Source organism: Mesoplodon densirostris, chromosome 1 (assembly GCF_025265405.1).
Source record: "Mesoplodon densirostris isolate mMesDen1 chromosome 1, mMesDen1 primary haplotype, whole genome shotgun sequence".
NCBI classification, from domain to species: domain Eukaryota; kingdom Metazoa; phylum Chordata; class Mammalia; order Artiodactyla; family Ziphiidae; genus Mesoplodon; species Mesoplodon densirostris.
Genome location: NC_082661.1, coordinates 216,656,571 through 216,677,813, shown reverse-complemented (window position 1 = coordinate 216,677,813; position 21,243 = coordinate 216,656,571). Strand labels below are relative to the sequence as shown.

The following is a 21,243-nucleotide window of genomic DNA, read 5'->3' as shown; positions in this document are numbered from 1 at the left end:
ACTTGCCACGTGGTCTGCCTAGGACAACCGATGTAAGGCGTCAAAGCTGCAGGGGAAGCTAGGCCACAACTGGAGTTAAATCTCTGCGTACTGCTCCCCAAGGCTTATGCCCTGGTGCAGGGCTGTGTCTGCTTTGAGGAAGTAGTATCTCTTTGTTACAAAAATGATGCCCACACTCTAAGATGTCTTAGCTGAATCCCTGTTGGGGGGCTATACCGACATAGGACAGGCACCTTTTCATAACTCCACTGCTCAGTGGAGTACCTTTCTACAATTCATCTACCCTTAGATGCTGCCTTTTGATTTGATACAATGGCCAGATACAGGCTAGCTTATCAGGCTGAGAACTTGTGCAAGTTACCAATCTCAGTAAACCTCAGCTTCTTCAGTATCTACAGCTCATGGGGCCCTTCCAAAGCTTATGTTAGATGATCCACGTGAGATACTTAGCACATAGAAGTGTTCAAAACTGGTAGCAATTTTAAGTGTTTAAAGCAGGCAGGAACCCACGCCACCATTTTGTGTTTAAAAAAAGCCTTAGGGGGCTTCCCTGGTGGTGCAGTGGTTGAGTCCGCCTGCCGATGCAGGGGATGCAGGTTCGTGCCCCGGTCCGGGAGGATCCCACATGCCGCGGAGCGGCTGGGCCCGTGAGCCATGGCCGCTGGGCCTGCGCGTCCGGAGCCTGTGCTCCGCAATGGGAGAGGCCACAGCAGTGAGACGCCCGCGTACCGCAAAAAATAGAAGTAAAAAAAGCCTTAGGAAAAGTGCCCTTTCCCAAAAGCCTTGTAGGAGGTGTCAGAAGTTTCAGAGATGCCTTATTTGCCTGTTCTGCTTACATTTCTTGTGCATTATGCCCTTCTAGGCGTACCTGTAAAACTGCAGGATGCCGATTTCCTTACACATAATATAATTCTCACAATGGATATTTAAAATTTATAGCCAAATCTCCCTCATGAAGGTGGTCTGGCAGCCATAATTTTTTCCTTCTGTACATAAATGACTATTAACTTGGCGTTTTGCAGACAGGTTTTGATGAACTATGATATTTTGCTTAAAATCATTCCAAGAATAATGTCAGACTTCATAATTGCCTTACCCATGACCACCAGCAAGCAAAATTCACCTCAACAGCACAGCTTATATTAAAAGGAATCAAACTACAACCAGACAGAACTGTGAATTCAAGAACACAGGGCAGACGGCTCCTTTTCCGCAAGGTTTTGGAGTATACTCAGAAGTGGCACAGAGCTCAGACTATAAATATATGTGTCAATTTCTACAAGCAGAGAAATATGCTATGAACATGGCTTCTGTAGGCTCTTTCAGATTAAAAAAAAACTTGGCAGATGGCTTAACATGAAAACAAGGCAATAATCAAAATTCAGTCACAGTGGCAATAAAAATATTTCAGTTTGTATTTGGGTGCTGTTTAGAACAAATGTTCCCAAATACCAGACTATTTTAAAATGTTCACTCATTCAGATCAAGATCAGACAAATTTATATACGTAACACTTACAAATATGCATTTGTTTTTACATGTATATGTCAGGACTAGGGACTTCCCTGGTGGCACAGTGGTTAAGAATCCGCCTGCCAATGCAGAGGACACAGGTTCGATCCCTGGTCTGGGAAGATCCCACATGCCGCAGAGCAACTAAGCCCGTGTGCCAAAACTGCTGAGCCTGTGCTCTAGAGCCTGCGTGCTACAACTACTGAGCCCATGCGCTGCAACTACTACTGAAGCCCGCGCACCTAGAGCTCGCGCTCCGCAGTGAGAGAATCCACCGCAATGAAGAGTATCCCCCGCTCGCCGCAGCTGGAGAAAGCCCGCGTGCAGCAACGAAGACCCAACGCAGCCAAAAGTAAATAAATAAATTTATATATGTCAGGGCTAGATTGTCAACAAGCTTTACTTAGGAAAAGTTGTTGGTTATTCTGAGATTGTGTCCTTTCAACTTCTTTGATGTTAAAATGTTCTTTTATGTAATGATTTCCATAAGCAAATGATAGCTGTCAATCTGTGACAAGTATAAAAATCGGCAGCCTCTGACTTTTGGTTTTTTGGAAAAGTGAATGCTACAGAAAATCCAAAGGCGTCAGAGCCAAAGACTGACTGTATTTTCTATTTTCCCGGCCACTGGTTTGCTCTGACATAGACAAGGCCGACTTATTCTCTGTCAAAGAATTGGGGTTGGGGGAAGGGTGCCTAGACCTCCTCCATGTTCTCACAGCCTCAGGGCAAACAGGTTTGCATAGAGAGCCACAGCCCACCATGAAATCCACTGAGAAGAGTTCTAGAGAAACATATGCATTCATATATGGGTTATAAAGAAACATATGCAAAGATCAAGAAAAAATATCTGGCTCCTTATGAAATGTATAGTTCCAATAAGACCTTTGCTCAAAACCTGGTACTTTGCATCATTTTCTATCATTTCGAATAAATGGACTTTCTCACACATATTCAACAGAGAACAGCTCTCATGCCAGGCAACCTTGGGTAAAATCGCTTTTCCTAGACAGACCTTTCTGTCCTCAACTGTAAAACAAGGGTTGGACTCAGTTGCTAACGTACCTCCCAACACTAACAAATAATTCTCTGCTCCCCAGAATAGCTTGTTTAGTGGGGAGATTTGAATGGAAGTTGGTGATTATTAAGGATTAACAGCAGTTGCAAAAAGTGCCATATGCACCAAATTTAAAGATCTACTTTCATGTATCCCTTTGTCCTTTTTCTTGCTTCTTAAAACTCTTCCATCATGTTCCTCTCCCACTGAGGGGAGAGCCCTCCGTAGCACTTCATTAGTCAATCAGAGGCCTGGCACTCGAGTGTTTGCCGGACCAGGCAGAGGACAAAGATGAGTGAATAGCCAGCCTGCAGGACCACAGGAGCAAACTGAGAAAGAAGTGACAGCGGCCACTTGGTTCCAGCACCTTCCCACCAGGAAGGCTGAAAGCTGCTACATCTTCATAGCGCCAAGACAGAATTCTGACTTTTGGGTATATCACCTTTAGAGTTTTAACAGCTGCCAACTATGTTAAAAAAATTTTTTTTAACCTAATGGCCATATAGAGATTGCAACTGGCGGGCAGGCTGCTTGTTTCCAATTTCTGACCTAAAGGATAAAAATTCTCATTGTCAAGAGTCGGTCATGTTGGGCTTCCCTGGTGGCGCAGTGGTTGAGAGTCCGCCTGCCGATGCAGGGGACACGGGTTCGTGCCCCGATCCCGGAAGATCCCACATGCCGCGGAGCGGCTGGGCCCGCGAGCCATGGCCGCGGAGCCTGTGTGTCCGGAGCCTGTGCTCCGCAACGGGAGAGGCCACAGCAGTGAGAGGCCTGCGTACAGCAAAAAAAAAAAAAAAAAAAAAAAAAAAAAAAAAAAAGAGTCGGTCATGTAGCCCTGACTTCTACTGGTGCCCCAAACATTCTCTTCATTATGTCTTGAAATCAGCAAGTGAGTCCAACACTTCTGACTTAACAGCCGAGGGCTTAGAACAATACGAGGTCTGATTCAGTCCTTTGCTACCTTGTGAAAAATACTTAACTATTTTGAATCTCAGTTTCCCTAGCTTTAAAATAAAGTCACTAATTCTTCCCTTCTGGATTGTTAAATGCCCCCCCCCCGCCCCACTTTCCCTATTTCTTCCAGACTGGAAGTATCTTTGGACACATCTTGGGTCTCTACTTGGGCCTATTCTCCGCATGCCAATCTCCTAGATTCTGTACAAACGTTGAGGTCTGACCATCTATACCACTCCCCTATGCCGCCCTTGCAGACCAGCTAAATCTGGAGTGACTTATCGGCCTCATCCTCTCCATAAACATTTGTTTTTTGCTTTCAAATATTTTCTTTTGGTCTGTCGTTCCTCTGTCTCATTCTGGATTTAAGAGAAGCTGTTGAAAATAATTCCCACTTTCAAATTATAACCTCAGAAAGATTTAAATTATTTGAAAAGAGAACATGCTCAGAAATTGCAGTTTTCAAATTCTGATTAGTCCTAAGCATCCTCCTGTACATAAAGCCATTCACTCCCTGTGCAGTGATACAAAACTTCCACTCTGGATAACTCAGAGATTTGGAAGAGAGGTACCTTTTTTTTTTTTTTTTTTTTTTTTGCGGTACACAGGCCTCTCACTGTTGTGGCCTCTCCCGTTGCGGAGCACAGGCTCCGGACACACAGGCTCAGTGGCCATGGCTCACGGGCCCAGCCGCTCTGCGGCATGTGGGATCTTCCCGGAGCGGGGCACGAACCCGTGTCCCCTGCAGTGGCAGGCGGACTCTCAACCACTGCGCTACCAGGGAAGCCCTGAGAGGTACCTTTTTAACAGGTGTTTTCTGATACCGACGAGAACCAAATTTCAATAGCCACAAGGGGGAACCTGTTCTCCTCTGCTGGTTAAACACCAGTAATAATTAGAATGTACTGTCACAGCTGCTTCCTCTTGTCCCTGAAAACATGGTCCTAGTTCTGAACTGCTAATAAGATTCTGCTCTCACTTTGCTCTGGGCTATGTCCAGACTTGATGGTGAAATGCTCTGGCTACACCAACGTACGGTGGAAGCCCCAGGAGTGTTTTTTGTCAAAGCCTTGCTTTAGTGATAAACCCTGCTCTCTAAGGAGATAAGTAATGCTCTCCTGCGGCAATCCATTTCAATATCTGTCCAGCCCAGGTTTCTCCGGAGATTTATTTGCACTAAGTTCCCATGATGTCACATAGAGGTGGTGATCTGGAAACAGAATTAGAGAATAGTGTTTGCGGGAATCATTCTGAGGACTGATTGGTCAAGGAGGGTGGTCATGGAGAACGCAACACCAATGAGCCTTGTTTACTTGGGCTAAGCGATCAACTCTCAACGGTTCATAACCTTCTGAAGCTCGTAAAATGAGCCATACAAATTGGCAAACACACACACACACGACGTACCTGGATTCCAGAAGGAACAAATACTGTCCTGAGTATAAAACATTGTTCTATGTGTTTAGAGGGAACCATCTGTAAAGATTTGAAAACTTTATTGCCTGGCCAGAAAGCAGTTTGAAGAACAAGGTAAATGCTGTCCAGCTGGACAGTAACTCGAGGTGACGGAGCCAAGGGCAGGGAGGAGGAGGGTGGCCAAGGAAGCATTTTTCTTGATACTGCTAAACGAGCCACAGCACCAGTTCATAGCCTCCACCACCGACCAAGTCCCACACCAAGACCGAGTTTAAATCCTCCTACTCTTAACATGCACACATTCATGATTTGTTTGGGGGACTCCCTTTTACCTTTAAGCTGCTGATGATAGTTATGTTTGGGGTGGAGATTACAGTGTGATTTCCCCAAAGCTTTGCAGGTTTCTAGAACAGTGATTAGCAACACTTTGAGATAATCAATGAAAAACAAAATACAAGAGTCTCCTACTTTTAATTGCAAGTGAATTTCTCCAGCACCTCTTTTGAGGGGTTATGGGAAGAAGGCAGAGGTTATTTCCTTCACCTGTGGATGCAGGTACATCCACTTAACCTCTTGGGCCTTCAGCAACATAACAGCTGGTCATTTCATCTACTTCCCACTCATCCTGGCCCTGAGGAATTCTAGGGGAAGCCCCTCCTCTGTGCCTAAGAGCCTATCTGAGCAGGGAGTTATGGAAGGCTCATGTCATAGTGTGGCAGCCCTGCGAGAACGAGCTTCCTCCAGGCCTAGAAACAGCAAGAAAGAAGGAAAATTGGAGGCTACTAAATTTTGTTATTACGGAAATTAGAGGAAGTCCAGACTTGTGAAATTTCATCAAGATGAGAACTACATAATTTCTCTTACAAGCCAAAAATAGGGTGTTCAGGAAGCCCTGCCCTGTGAGCAAATCACAGGAAAAGTCAAAGGTGGTTAGTGACACTAGAAACACACTCAGGCCTTCATTCACTTAGACATTGGAATGTGGCCCTCCAGTTGGCAAAGATCCACCTCACAAGTGGGGATGTGCAGAGAGAGAGAGGAGGAGAGAAACATGCCATCCTAGAGGACTTAACTATTTTCCATTAAAGTAAAAGCCCAAGTCCCCCCTTCTGGAGCCTTCCCAATCCCCTTCTCTCCCTCCCCAGACCCCTCTCTTTCTTTCCCACTCGCTCCAGCCACATTGGCTCCTTGCTGTTCTCTGAATGTGCCAAGATTTTTCCTTTGCCTGGAACAACCTTCTTCCAAATATCCATGTGGCTCCCTCCCTCCCTCCCTGTCTGGTTCACCAACACCTACCCTGCATTTCCCTCACCCTTCTTTATTTTGCTTCATTTACTAGCTGATATTCTATAGATTCAATGGCTACCTTGTTCACTGTGCCTCTCCTGACTGAATGTAAGCTTTTGGAGGGAAGACACTCGTGCTAAATCTCAAGTGACTAAGATGGTGCAATGGTCAGTGCTAGGGGCTCCAACACGTTTGTTCCACAAACGAATGTGTGAAAGGATGGATGAGGCACCAACGTATGTGGACCATATTTTTCAACTCCCATGCAGAAGTATTTTCTGGGATGAGATTTAATATTTTCCTCTTAGAGCTGATATAAACATGACTTTATACAAATGATGGTTTTTCCTACCCATTCCGAGATTGAAAACACGTGCAAGAGACCTTGGGTAACAAAATGGCCCAAGGATCAAACAAATTCTTTTAAGAATCCAGGGCCAAGAGGCTTCCTCATGACACTTATTTGCATCTTTTAAATCTGAATATACGGGCCACATAGCACCTTTCTCTTAATTGCCAGGAAAACAATAATGTAATACTGCCGTTGTTACCAATACAGGGAAATTGTGCACACATGTAAGGGGCTATTCTAATTAAAGTGATCTGTGCTTTTTGTAAGTTTTATGATTTTCCCTTGCTATTACACTCTATATTGATAGGTGTACTTGCTCCCTACTATGTCGCATAGCGTTAGAAGTAATGTTATTTTGCTGTTTCCTAGGAGACCATGTTCTTAAAATTGCTTCCAAGTCCCTCTGAGATGGAGGGAAATCAAAAAATCAGGCCAAATATCATTGTACTGGAATAAACCAAGAGGCGAGTCATTTCCCAGGTGGGCAGAGAGAGAAAGACACAGAGACAGAGAAGAGAAACGGGAAATTAAAAGAGGATGACCCTGACGGAACAGTGGAGAAATATCGTGCTGTCTTGCCTCCAGGCTAACCTAAAGTATCCTGGAATCTCCATTGCTCCGTTGAAAACATCATTCACCTTGGCCTCTGGCCAAGAGGGTTTAGTGGGAAAAGTATTAACACCTGCAAGGTGGTCTCACAGCAAGGTCCCTGAGGACAGAGGTTCCAGGATAGCTGGGGAAAAGCTGGAGGAACAGGCCAATTCCAACATGGTGGCGTCTGCTGCTAAGTGACAAGGCACTATATCGTATAACAAACCGCAGCTTTAGAATGGGAGAGGGTGGAGGGATGATTGAAACCCCTATGACCCACAGATGGATGCGAAGTGAGCGAGCAGCGCCGTTCTCGAAGAACATAATCTACACCTGAACAGGCAGGGGTTTGTTTAGGTTTAAGCCACGGCAACAAATTGTAGCTTTGCAGCTCCCAGAGCCGCTGTACCGAGGGACCTTGGTGGGCAAGGCCGGCAATGGCGGCCCGGCCTCCCTCCTCTGGGCTCTGTTGTATTATATCTTCAAACGGCATTTAAGTGTTAAACCTTCAGTTCATTTGCACAGCGCAGCTAAGAAAACAGAGCAACTCCCAGACCTCCCTGAGTGGCTACAGACAACCTTTCCTCTTCCCTCCCCCTCCCAGACCAAGTAGTTTTCAATAGTTTGAAAAGAAAACAACCAATAACCCTGCTTGTTAGTTTCCAGGGTGGGGTGGGTGGGGAAGCATTGAAGACATGGATTATGATTAAAAACAAAACCAAAGGACTATTCTTAAGAAGTCAAAGTCATTGCCGAGAATGTGAATGCATGTGTATCAAGCAGAACAAATCCACCATCCCCAAAGGTGGTCGCAGGCCCACACGGGAAGCAGTTTAGGCCGCCTTTCCGTTAAGCGACTTCCAAACCTTGCTCCTAAAAACCTGAGAAGCCCAGAGTTTCTTTGGTGGTTTTGCAAATCAGAAGTATCTTTTGCTTAAACAAAAAACATCTAGGAAATTAACGCGCCAAATGCTTACCTCCGGGATGTTCTATGTGTTAGCTTCTGAAGATGTTTTGAAAGTTACTAAAACAATCAAAATGTAGACTCCACTGATCTAGTTAATTTTTATAAAGAAGGACGGTCTAGTCAGGATTCGACCCCGGCCATTTCCGAGATCAAAGAAGTAATTCGCAATCAACCGGACCAAACACCCAAATCCATTACTCCCGGCTCCCTGCAGGCTCTGTTATAACTTACTGCCGCACCCCCTCCCCACCTCCCGTGAACTTTATCTTTAAAGGTTAGGGAAATTAACACTCCTAATATGGAATGAGGAGGAAAACCCCTACCACTTGAGATTTAATTTAACTCCTCACTTACCGGCAGCGCTGCATGTTCACTGGGGCATTCAGTGCTCCAGATCAGCCAACGGGCAGGTCTGTATGGGGTCTGTTGTTATCTGCTCTGCTTTCCACGAGTGCCATAGAAATCCTGGAAAGAAAAAAGGGTAAAAGAAACTTGCAGAATTCCCAGAGTACGTCGTGTTTTCCTAGGTATCTAAATTTTCAGAAATCAAAGCATGAGTCCGATTTTAGACACAAGAGGAAGAGAGAAAGCGTTGGTTTCTCTGAAAGCCGCTCACCATTTTGTTTCAGGATGTCTGGGCGAGAGAATCCCTCCTCCGTGTGTGATCAGTGGACCAGCAACATCAGGAAGGGCTTGTCAGAAATACAAATTTATTGACCCCCATCCCAGTCCTACCCAATCAGTGTCTCTGAGGGTGGGCCCAGGAACGCCTTTTAACAAGATCCTCAGGTCATTTGCATATTAAAGTGAGAAGCAAGGGTCTAGATCTATAACAGGTGCTTCCCAAAGAGTGGTCTTCAGATCATCAGTATCAGCCTCACCTGGGAACTTGGTAGAAATGCAGATTTTCACCTGCTCCAGGCCTACTAAATTAGAAACTGGGGGTGAGGCTCAAAAAATCTAGTTTTGTCAAGCCCTCCAGAAGATTCTGACACACACCAAAGTTTGAGAACCACTGGTTTAAAACGTGAAGGCAGGCACGGCTAAGGGTATTCACACTAAAAGAAAAAAGATGAGCTAGTATTTCCCAAATTGTATTATGTAGAATACATAGATGTTTTTAAAATATATTTAAGAAATGCATAGTTAAAACTGTTATTTTTCTTTTTCATGGTAAGATTACTCAGTTTAAATGTGCACTGTGAATCTCTTGAGATAGTTGATGGCAATTCCCAAATTTATTTAGGAACATTTAAGATTTAAGCTATAGCAGTCCATTCAGATATTACATGATATGTCTCATTTTCTGAACAAAGGACTAACAATTTGAACCTGTTTTTTTGTTTGTTTGTTTGTTTTTTGCGGTACACGGGCCTCTCACTGTTGTGGCCTCTCCCGTTGCAGAGCACAGGCTCCGGACACGCAGGCTCAGCGGCCATGGCTCACGGGCCCAGCCGCTCCACGGCATGTGGGATCCTCCCGGACCGGGGCACGAACCTGTGTCCCCTGCATCGGCAGGCGGACTCTCAACCACTGTGCCACCAGGGAAGCCCCTGAACCTGTTTTTTGAGTAATGTCTCTTATTGCCTCCTGGGAAAAAGGCTGAATAGATTATAGCTCTGGTATGTTCACATGTACTGTCTTATTTGTGTCTCGACAACTCGCTAAGATATTGGAGAATTATCCTCCAAGATGGTGAAGGGACACACGAGTAAAAAAAAAAAAAAAAAAAGCACAGACTCAACCAAATTCTGTAGCTTTTCCAAGGTCAGAAGGTTCCTCAGGGAGGGAACACCAAAGAAGCTGGTCTGCTGGTTAATTGCCCAGGGTGCCCATGCCTGAGAAGCTCTAAACATCACTGGAAACACTAAACATCTCATGGAGAAAATTGTAATCCATTAGGGTGATTCTTGGGGAGAGAACTTCATGGGGTTTAATTGGACTACTTTAATAAGCAGCACTGAGTCAGGGATTGAGAGTCCTAAGGGAGACTTTGGAGCAACACCAGCTGATCCTGGCCGAGGGCTTCTTTGCTGAGGGGGATGGACAAGTATAGGGCAGAGCCAAGTGGACCTGAGCATGTCAGGAAGTTGATCTCTGCTTCCAGGGATCCTCCACCTACCCCTTTCTCTGCAACAAAGTGCTCAGCCTTCCCTTTACATAAATGTTGAATAAAAATATCAAAAAAGCAACACCGTTGATTTGGGAGTGATCCAAATTATTAGCCTGCCTGTGGCAACCCTATAAATAAGTTCAACCTGGGTGTAATCAAGATTCAACTCAGAGAGGCTTATCAAATGCCAGTGCCTGTATTCCTCCTAAACAAAGTTCCCTCTCTTTAAACGCTTGACTCAAATATTTACATACAACTACTGCATTCAGTATAACCGCTCTACTTTGACAACAGCTAAAGTTGGTCTTGAGATAAACTGAACTGTGTTCTTGAACCTATTCCATTGGTTCCCCATCAGATTAGTGGGAGAGTGAAATTTATTAGCGTAGGCGTGAACTTCATTACAATCATTTCAAGAGATTCTACAGACATTTTTTCCCTTTTATTTATTTATTTTTTTTGCGGTACGCGGGCCTCTCACTGTTGTGGCCTCTCCCATTGCGGAGCACAGGCTCCGGATGCGCAGGCTCAGCGGCCATGGCTCACGGGCCCAGCCGCTCCGCGGCATGTGGGATCTTCCCAGAACGGGGCACGAACCCGTGTCCCCTGCATCGGCAGGTAGACTCTCAACCACTGTGCCATCAGGGAAGCCCCCCCCCCTTTTTTATTTTCACAACATTTTGCTACAACCTGGAACTCAAGCAAGCACTGTAACCAAGTCAGGGCTCTCAAAGAAGCTGAGAATAAAGTCAAATCACACAGAATTCTGCATATAATAAATGTAGTCATTAGAAGTCTAAAAGACACTATTTCATCAACGTTATTTTAGTTTGAACCAGTTTAAGAGCCTAAACACTTAAGACTTAAGCCAGAGAAGTCCGTTCACATATTTCATAATATGTCTCATTTTGTGAACAAAGGATTAACAACTTGAATGTAAGAAGCAGGTGTGAGCACTCTTGATAGGTCAAAACCTTAACACCACCAAGACAAGTCTCTAATTTCTGGGCACAGTACATGGCATGCGTGAATTTTGTTTCAATATGTTTTCCATAGTGATAGCTTAGCAAGTCACATAACCATATTCTACCCAGACTTCCATTCCTAGTGGCAGAATTATTTGCTGATGATTGAAAGGTCATGTAAAACAGATGTGAGGGCAGCTGGATTTTCCAGCTGTGCTTCAGTGGACTTAGCAGTGGTGCCTGCTATTACCAAACAGCAGAGAGATTTTATTTCAATTGAGCAAAAAAAGAATCTTAGGCAACCTTGTCAGCATAATTGGATGTATATGCAGTTTCTCACCTTTTCCACCTTCCACTGTTCACTCAGGGCCTGGAACTAACTTCATCACACTGCAAAGGTAACAATGAACTGGGTGTCAACCACCCTGACCTGTTTTCCAACGTGTTATAAATAGGTTATTATGGACCTCTGAGTGTGGAAGTAATGGAAATTGCATTTCCTACAGCTTTCTCATTTGTTTGGTATCACATTGGGTATCATCTCCACTTCAAACTAACGTAACTTACTCTCATTACTCCTATGCTTCTTTGAAATGAAGCAACACAAAGAACAGCAAATGGTGTGCATTGCAGAGGAGGCTACTGCGTCACAAATACCCTTGAAGAACAGATGGTCCATTTGCAAACCTCCCAAATATTGACATCTGTGTGGCAGGCAACTGTACAAGTCAGATAGATACAGCTTTAAGTTTTACACATTCTATCAAAATTAAGTAATTCCTAAAACTGTCCTTTACTAACTGAATATACGGAAATTCTCCCTTATTAATAAGAGGAACTCTAAGGGAATGTGAATGAAATTCTACATTTTCTCTCTAATCTTTTAAAAAGTCTAAGTCTCAGATTTGCCAGTTAATAACTCTGTTGCTAGAGAATCATTTCTCTTGAGTCTTCATTTTCTCATCTCTAATACATGGGTTAAAAATACTTGACTCTCCACTTATTAGAACCTTACAGCGTATTAGTGTACCCTAGTGTGAGAGATGAGATAATATGCCACACAAGTTACAATGACTATACAACAAATTTAAGTTATTATTATAGATCCACTGGACTTGATCTTTCATGGTTTATTGTGAAGGGGAAATTATTCATCTCTTTGCTTTCTATTACTAATATGAAAATAATCGATGTCTTCTATTTGATAGGGGTTTAGGTTTATACAGAAAAACTTCTATTAACTGAAATTCCAATTAACTAACCACGAACTTTCATTTAAGAATGTTTTACTCATTTTAACCATAGGAAAGCATTAGTACAATAAAATAAACTCATTAAAGAACCTTTGCGTTATATCTTAGGATATATCCAACTCAATCTCTAAAATACTCAGAACTGTTCAATTATATGGTATGTTTAGATGGTAGCTCTTGAAAAAAAAAAACCATCAGTGCTACATTATGTTTACTTTGCATATTGAAGGTATACTAATTATCAGAGAATTCTGACAATAAAGAGAGAAGTTAGAAGAATTTCTTGTTCTACTTTCCACTTCATCAAGAATAGGCATTGATGTTCTGGATAACGGAGGTTTCAATTTAGTTGAGAATCTAAAGTTTTATTTGGTTCCCAGACATGCCAATTAACAACGAACTGATTTTCAGTTCCAAATTCACCCTTCAGTACCTGCTCCGTGATACTGCACCGGACTCTTCAACCATTTCTCCTTTACAGTGAGCACAGGGTTAGGCTTTGTCAGCTGTCAGCCAAGGAAGCTGAAGGAGCAGTGCAGAAGTCAGGGGCTTCTCTTCCCAGCCCCAGGTACTGCATTTGGCTTTGTCTTGCTCCAGCTGCATGGTTCAATCTCGGTGCAGGTGTGTGGGAACGTCTGGGGGAGCTCTGCCTCAGCTGTGTGTCCAGCGTGCACGGTCCCTCAATGACCTCATGTCCCTGGCCTGGGCCTGGTGACCGCCTTGCCAAAGCCCCCCTCGACGTGGATACTGCCGGTTCCAGGCCTCGTGCCCCCAGCAGTACCCCAATGCCCTTTGCACACCTACCTACCGGTCTTAGCTTACCTGTATTCGGAGGGTTGTTTCCTAGCTCTGGGTAACTGAGGACCAGCTCTGGTCCAGAGAACTTCTGTGTCATTGTGAGCTGCAACCACACTTTCTTCAACAAGGTCTGACCTCCAGCCATGGGAAGGGGGCCTCCTTCTAAAGTTGGCCTTCCTTGGGTCCTCTCTCTCAGCCCAAGGTTACCCTTTAGAGTTCTCTTTACATTTTCATACTTATTTTCCTACCATAGCTTAGTTAATGCTTTGCATTAAACTTCTCCTGTTAAGTTATTGTGTAATATCTGACTCTTGATGGGATTTAGGCTGATCCACCAGGACTAATCAAACACACTTCCCTTGCAAGCTCTAATTCATACTCTGAACATCTATATTATGTTGATATATTGTTAAAGATCATCTACAACTCCCTGATTCAGGCATAAGAAAACTATAATAGATTCACATCGTTGATTTGTATCTTTTCAGGCATTAGTACTGGGTTCACTTCAGTGTCTCTCATCTCGCTTATTAAGTTCATTTTTATTTGAAGTATTTATAATAGTACCAGAAAAATTAGTAAGCAGTAGCATAATAGAGCAGAATAAATGGTAAGTTTCAGTTGATAAAGCCATAATTACTTTAACTTATATTTCAAATTTCATACTTGAAAAGCACCATGGATTCTTCTGCTCTTCATTTCATTCAACTAAGGAGGCTTGGGATTGCCAATGTTCTCAAACAGGGTAGAGAAAACTTCCAGGTCTTCAGATGATACCAATAGCAGGTTACCTAAGCAAAAACTATTATTTATGCAAAAATTAATATTGGTAGAAGTCATTGGAGTTCAGTTTACTTTCCTACTTACCAAGGGAACAGTTTGGCATATCAGTGATACACTAGGGGAAAAAAAAAAATCAAAAGACACCTCTAAAGACTACTACAGACTACTAAAATACCTTAAACAAACAAACAATATTATTTTTGAGTAAGTGCATAGAATAGCACCAGCTGTGTGTGCTTTTACAAGCAAAAGAAAAAAAGGGAAAAGGAAAGAAAAAAATAAAAAAAAACAAGTATATTTGAACTTAGCAAATGTGACAATTTAGAACATGAAGCTGAAAAACTAATTTAGAACCCAATTATTAAACAGAAACTTTGTCCCTTGGAACATGGATGCATTAGAGACCATGTCAGTCAATTCATGGAGCTAGCACAGAAGTCATGTTCCTTGGGAGCGCAAGAGACATGGACAAATTATATTCTCTGTGAATTCTCAATTGTTTTATTTTTTCTCCCTGAGGTCAGTGATCGGTGCTTTTCTCACATGGAAATGTTTTCTTCTTTTACACTAAGCAACGGTTCCAAGCTTTCTTGTATATGAGTAACAGTTACAGGAAAAAAAAATCCTTCTTGGCAAACTTTCATTTAATAGGACTCCTCCAGTGTTTTGCCACTAAACACACCTTACTTTTCCCCAGCTCTGTGTTTAAGGTGTGGAAGCCACACCCTTCCTATTAATCATGGATGCAATCTTGCTACCTACTCAGTCAGCTTCTACATCATGGACTAAAGAGTAAAAGTTCAGTAATATAATACCACAGACAATCCATTCTTCATAACATGAACAGTTGAGCGGATCAGACACTTGTCACCAAATACTATCCATATCTGCTTAGTATGATAAACATACAGGCTACTTTGACTTTCAGAGGGAAAGGGATTCTTTCACAGACTTCTGGACTTGGTGTTTCCTGAGTTAAATGCTCTCATTCATAAATACAGCACAAAACTATCCGTCTGAGATTTCTGTTGGGTAGCCACGTGTCTAGCCCCTTTCCTCTTTAAAATTTTAAATACTGCAAAGGAACCACTTTTCCCTGGGTGGCTCCCACACTGGGGATGAAGCCTCCTCTGTGGAATTCTGGCACCTTATTAATTAGCGGTTATGAGTAGGAGCTGCTCGCTCTCAGCAACTCCTATTCTGCCACCAGTCAAGTGTGATTCTGTAATAAATTCCAACGAAGCAAACGATTTCTGGTAATTCTCCCTAATTAACACCAGGCCTGCTAATAATACATCAGGTCCTATGTGTTTCTGATATAACCAAGATCTTGTCTGAGAGGACTCAGAAACGGAAACCACCAACCTAAATTAAGCTTTTGCTGGCAGAAAAGATTTTATATGTAGTTCTGTAAGAAAACCTTTGATAATCTTACATGGAGGACATTTTGACCAGAAAACATTGAATGACAGGGAGGCTTGTTCTGGTTTGAGCACTGAATGGGGACTTATTGTGAACACACACTGTTGAGTCTTAAGCCTATAAATCTTGTACTGGATTACTGTTTCTTAACGAAGGAATGACAGATCTCTTATTTTGTCGGTGCATTTTAATGTGCAATGACGTGATTGATAGAAACCAAACAGCAGCTATTAAAATGTCAGATGCAGACTCGATGTTCTTATAAGTTTGGCTTCTGGAGTTTCATATACTGTGAGCAAATACATTTGAATTTGTCTTTTATTCCAATATACAGCCTGCAACAGAAACATTCCTCTCAAATTTACACAGTTGGAAAAAAATCTGAAAGCAATGATCAAACAAGGAATAGGTGAGCCTACCTAGTTACAGAAAAGTTAGCTAATGAGATCAGAATGAGTTAAAAATGAAGTAACGTACCCTGGTCAATGAAAGACATGAAAATGTAGATGACAACTGATGTTGTTTGAATATGATATATGATACAGTATAATGCTTGATAGAACAGGTTACTCCAATAAATTTCAGCAGTAAATATTTTTAAAAGAAAGACAATTAGAGCTTACTTATCTATTCACAACCATTTATTGTGCACATGCCACATGCAGAGCATAAATATGGATTAAAATAGAATAAAAGTGACAGTATTTTCAAACATATTGTTTCTGGGACATTCTGATAGGCAAATACCATAAAATAGGAATTCTCCTAAGAATTATCACATCTCAGCCTATCCTGTGAACATGATTTTTTTCCCATGACTTAATGGAAACCACTTGCCACCCAAAAAGAAAAACCAGGAAAGCCTGTCTACATCACTGCAACCATTTTTTTACTGAGTGTGTGCACATTAAGGTATTACTATACTGATTATATTTCTCATGTGGTTTTTAATTAGAAAATGTATCCAAAAGCAAAATAGCACAGACATATACAAATTGAAAAATGTAAAGAAACAGAAGATAGAGATTAACACATAAGGCAAATGACACATTGAAAATCCAAACCCCAAACCTTAAAACATTTGGGGGGTGATGGGGGACAAAATGAAGCCACATTAAATTTGTGTAAAATTATTCAGTGTGTTTTCCCTTCCCTTATGTCTGAAAAGCTTCTTTCAATAGGAATGACTAAACTCCAAATATCACAAAAATGTTAATATAACTCTAGATTCACACTTGAACAGGCAAGAGGAATTATTTTCTATAAAAGTGGTCCTTGAAAATGGTACCATGAATGCCTTTTTTGTTATAGATCATTTTTAAACATAATGCTGAACTAATATTTTGAAGATTAAACTCTTATTTCTACTTGTCTTCATACAGTGACCAAGTGATCAGGTTTTAGTTTTAGACTCTAACTGTAATCTGAATCAATAGGAAATACACATGCTACAAGCATATGCAGAGGGCATTATTTTTAGGCTGCTACTTCAGTGAGCAACATTCCGTCCCTGTAAAATGCTGTACCTTTGAACCGATCACTAACATCTGGAAACTGGGGAATTCGAGCAGGGGATGCTTTAGAGTCATGTACTGTGATCTTAATCTGTATTATCCTAAGCACAACATTCCAAAATATACATCTAGAGAGACTAAAAGTAATGCTCTACGATAAAGAGGTAATAATTTAAAAAAATGCTTCTGACATGGAATATTTATAATCAGAAAAATAAATATTCAGGGAGCTCACCAGGAGATTAAAGTGCTCTCTGCCAGTTATTAAAAGATTAATGCTGGTGTATTAAATATGGCATACCCCACTGCAAAATACAGAGATTCTTCTGGGTTATAATCAATATTTATTTCACAGGATTAACTGTTTTAGGAACAGACAGAAGAAGCTTTTGCCACAGAAGAGAAGGACAAAGCACAAAGACAAAATGTTAAGTTAGGAAGCGATGTTATCCTTTTAGGGATAGAAGTTAGAGAAATGCAACATTATACTCCATGAATAAGATGCAGAAAGAAAAGTGTAATAAAAACGAAGTGCTTAATGTAAGATAACTTTATGAGAAATCCAGGTCAAATAAAATTCTTTGAAGGAAATACCCAAATGCCATTCCAATGCCACTGACTTATCAAATACTATCTTGGCATATAATCTGTAAAGGCAAAACTAAATAACAACAACAACAACAAATCTCTACCACACCAAAACAAAACCACCAACTTACTTTATGTTGTGTAAAGCAAAGGACTGACACTAAGATAATGTGACAATGCACATAGCCGGCACGTCTTCTACAGGTGGTTTCAGCAGCAATGGGAAATAATGCACAATTCAGTTCCAGCTTTTAGAAAACAAACAACAAGAAACTTCCTGCCTCCCTACAGATGCAGGGTGAGGAGGTAGTTTGGGGCTGCTATTGGTGAACCATTTAGTTTGCTACTTCGTGTCACCCTTCTCATTCTTTTATCCCAGTTAATTATTATCTGCATGTTAAGTCCGCTAGACGATAAATTAGCAGCTTTCAGGACAGATACCTTGAAAAGTTCTTAGGGAGGTTAAACAAATATTATAGCCTAACCGCCCCCCCCCCCCCCCCCCGCCAACAAACATGCACACAATGGAAGTGAAGTCGCAAGTGACTGATGGGACAGGCAGGGCTTGGGGCTCAGTCTCAACTATAAAAGCACCCTTCCCCAAACAAACTTAAATGAGAACTCAATGTGATCACGGGCTTTTGTCCATTTTGGTAACAAAGGAAAAAAAAAAAAAAACTATCAAATGCCATAATCTCTTTTCTCAAATATCAATAGGATCCACAATTTTACCACAATTGCTTCTCTGTCTTCCTGTGGTATCTACGTAATTTTTTCCCTAAAATGAAAAAAACAAAGAAAGGCTGGTCTGAATAATTAATCACATTCCTCTCTATACTATCAAACCTCTGTGAATTCCAAACTTCATGATTACATTTGGAAGTGGTTCATTTATTATTGAGAAAGAACTACCAAAAGAAAAAAAATCTAAATTTTTGTCACATCCCCAAGCCAATCTTTTATTTTTCCAATGTAGAACTAAAGAAAAAAAATTATTCTGCAAAGAGAAATTTCAAACCTTCATCAGTCAGTAGTATAACTCTGAAACTGATCTAACTGATTCATTGTCCAAAAAGGGGGAATTTAAAAACTTTTCTGATCTAATCCTCTGATTTACCATAATTCCCAACCGCATTCTTTTCTATTTATTCTCTTTAAAGACAGAAAACTTTCAGTCCAAAGTTATTCAACAAGCTCTTTACCTCAGCATGGGGAAGGGAAAAAAAATAATTTGACTAATATAGGTGGTGAAACATACACAATGAATAGAAATGGTCATATTTTAATAAAAGGCAAAAATTTAAAGTTTATAAGCTATATGGTAGCTTTTTGGGGGTGGAGGGGATCAGAGAAAAATATAACATCTCTTTTGGGCATGACACATTTTGATCAAAATCTCATTGGCCTTTCCTACTGGAATGATCAACTGTAAAGACAAAAAAAAAAAAAAAGTATACAGTTTAAAAAACCCTGACACCTACTACTGATAAAATTCTGTTTAAACTCCTATTTATTGTTTTAAAGATAAACACTATTTTTTTAAAAAAACACAATGTTTCACTTATTAAGTGTAAGGCATTTTTACTGTCTTTTATAGATTTACTCACAACTACCTAGTAAGGAAAGAAGGTATAATTATTTCAGCATAGAGGTTGAAGGTTTTTATTCTAAAATTTAATTCTTCACTGATTTATTCTAAGATGAATTTAATAGTCAACCAGGAAACTGGCTTTTATAAAAGTTATTTTATGGGCAGAAAATGCAGGAAAAAAAGTAATAATAAACACCAAACTGTCTCTTTACTTTATGAAGCCAGATATTTCCTCATAGACTTGGTTTTCAAAGCTTGGAATTTATCCCTTCAGGGCCACTATTATTTTTCAAAACTCCATATAAATATTAAATCTAAAAATTAATCGGTGATTTAAATTCTCCTCTTTCTCTTCAAATTTCTTCTTTTCCCCTGGACTGTTGACTTTCAAAAATTCACAGAGTGAGCATGTTTCTTGCAAAGTGGCTTGTCTTTCTTGGAGAAAAAGGTCTGACCTTCCAAACTTTCACAACATACCTGAAAAAGAAGCATTATTTGAGAGAATATCATTATTTTATCAAGTACGCCTAACAAGGGGAAAATGATATTTTTACCCAATGGATAACATGACAAAGCACTTTAGTTGGTTGTGTTAGACCCCCTAACATTTCACGATTACTATTATATTCCATGGAATCTTTCAAAAGCAATGAAGAATGACTTTTTCCTGGAATGCATTCTAATTTATTTAAACTCACTGATCATTATTTTTCTCTATTGGGAATGACTACTTGGCCCTAGTGAAAAAATTAACACATAAATAGGTCACATTAAATATAATTTCTCTTCTCAGATTCTAGCCAATGTTTTAAATCTGCCTCCTGTTGTAGAGAAACAAAGCATTCAGAGAAACAAACGAAAAAACCCAGCACACTTGCTTTGTCACCCATTCCCAAGCCCCTAAATATACAGTCACAGAATACCTGACAGTTCTTTTTAATTCATTTCTTTGTTTCTTAAAATGAAAACCCTAGTCAACATCTGGCTGCTGGAAGTTATGTCGTCAGTTAACTATTCACACTTATGTCTTCTTATTTTTCCTATTGTCTTTGTTAATTTTAATGCTCCTGAGCAGATCTACCAGAGAATAGGAGGCGGCAAATCTGCTAACAGTTGTTGCTTTTTATAGATTTTATGAAGTCTAAGAAATGGATGAGGTAAACAAGACAGGGTTCAATGGTAATGTTTGAGGAAATTATTTGACTTCAATTAACAAGCTTTTTCCCCCTTCCTACAATGGGTATTAAAAACTATTAGAAATATTAAATATAATTAAAAAAAAACAAACATCTGGGCCTCCCTGGTGGCGCAAGTGGTTGGGAGTCCGCCTGCCGATGCAGGGGATACGGGTTCGTGCCCCGGTCTGGGAGGATCCCATGTGCCGCGGGGCGGCTGGGCCCGTGAGCCATGGCCGCTGAGCCTGCGCGTCCGGAGCCTGCGCGTCCGGAGCCTGTGCTCCGCAACGGGGGAGGCCACAAAAGTGAGAGGCCCGCATACCGCAAAAAAAACAAAAAAAAACAAAAAAAAACAAAAAAAAAAACATCTGAACAGAATACTTCATTAGATATTTACTTCTAAATTTAAAAAATATGTATCTTAGGTTCACATTAATCTCTGAATCTATACTCATCATTTAAAATAAAACCAAAAATATTAAAATATCAAATGAAAGAGGTAAATATATTACTACAAGTTGATTATAGTCTCAAAAAGAAAAGAACATTCATAGGCTATTACGAAGGAAGGAAATGGATCAACATACAGTTTAATTCCAGTGTTAAGTCAGTAATAGATTTTTATAACAGTTTACTTCTATTTTAAGAAGTACCTATGTTTTCATAAATTACTAAAAACACTCCAATAAAACATAGTTTAAAAAAAGTAAAAGGCTCTTATTGTTTTAAGAAATATACAGCTTCTCCTTATGAACAAAAATGTATCAAAAATAGGATTTTCTCTAAAGGGGTAAACATCATATTCTGTGCCAAACAATTTCAAAAAGAACCGAAAATTTTAATAAACAATGTTCAAAATCACTGTAAAAATATTTCTAGGTGTGAAGTACTGAAAGATATAAAAA

At 40.7% G+C, this 21,243-nt stretch overlaps 1 protein-coding gene across 2 annotated transcripts in view; it reads right to left on the bottom strand.

The window, feature by feature from the left end:
* Positions 1-18,061: 18,061 nt before the first annotated feature.
* PDLIM5 (PDZ and LIM domain 5) overlaps positions 18,062-21,243 on the bottom strand; it is a 229,439-nt gene continuing 226,257 nt past the window's right edge. For both annotated transcript variants that reach the window (XM_060115206.1, XM_060115211.1), the window contains one exon: positions 18,062-19,640. In XM_060115206.1, the coding sequence (XP_059971189.1) occupies positions 19,551-19,640 (90 nt within the window). In that variant the 3' untranslated portion in view covers positions 18,062-19,550. The remainder of the gene's footprint in view (positions 19,641-21,243) is intronic.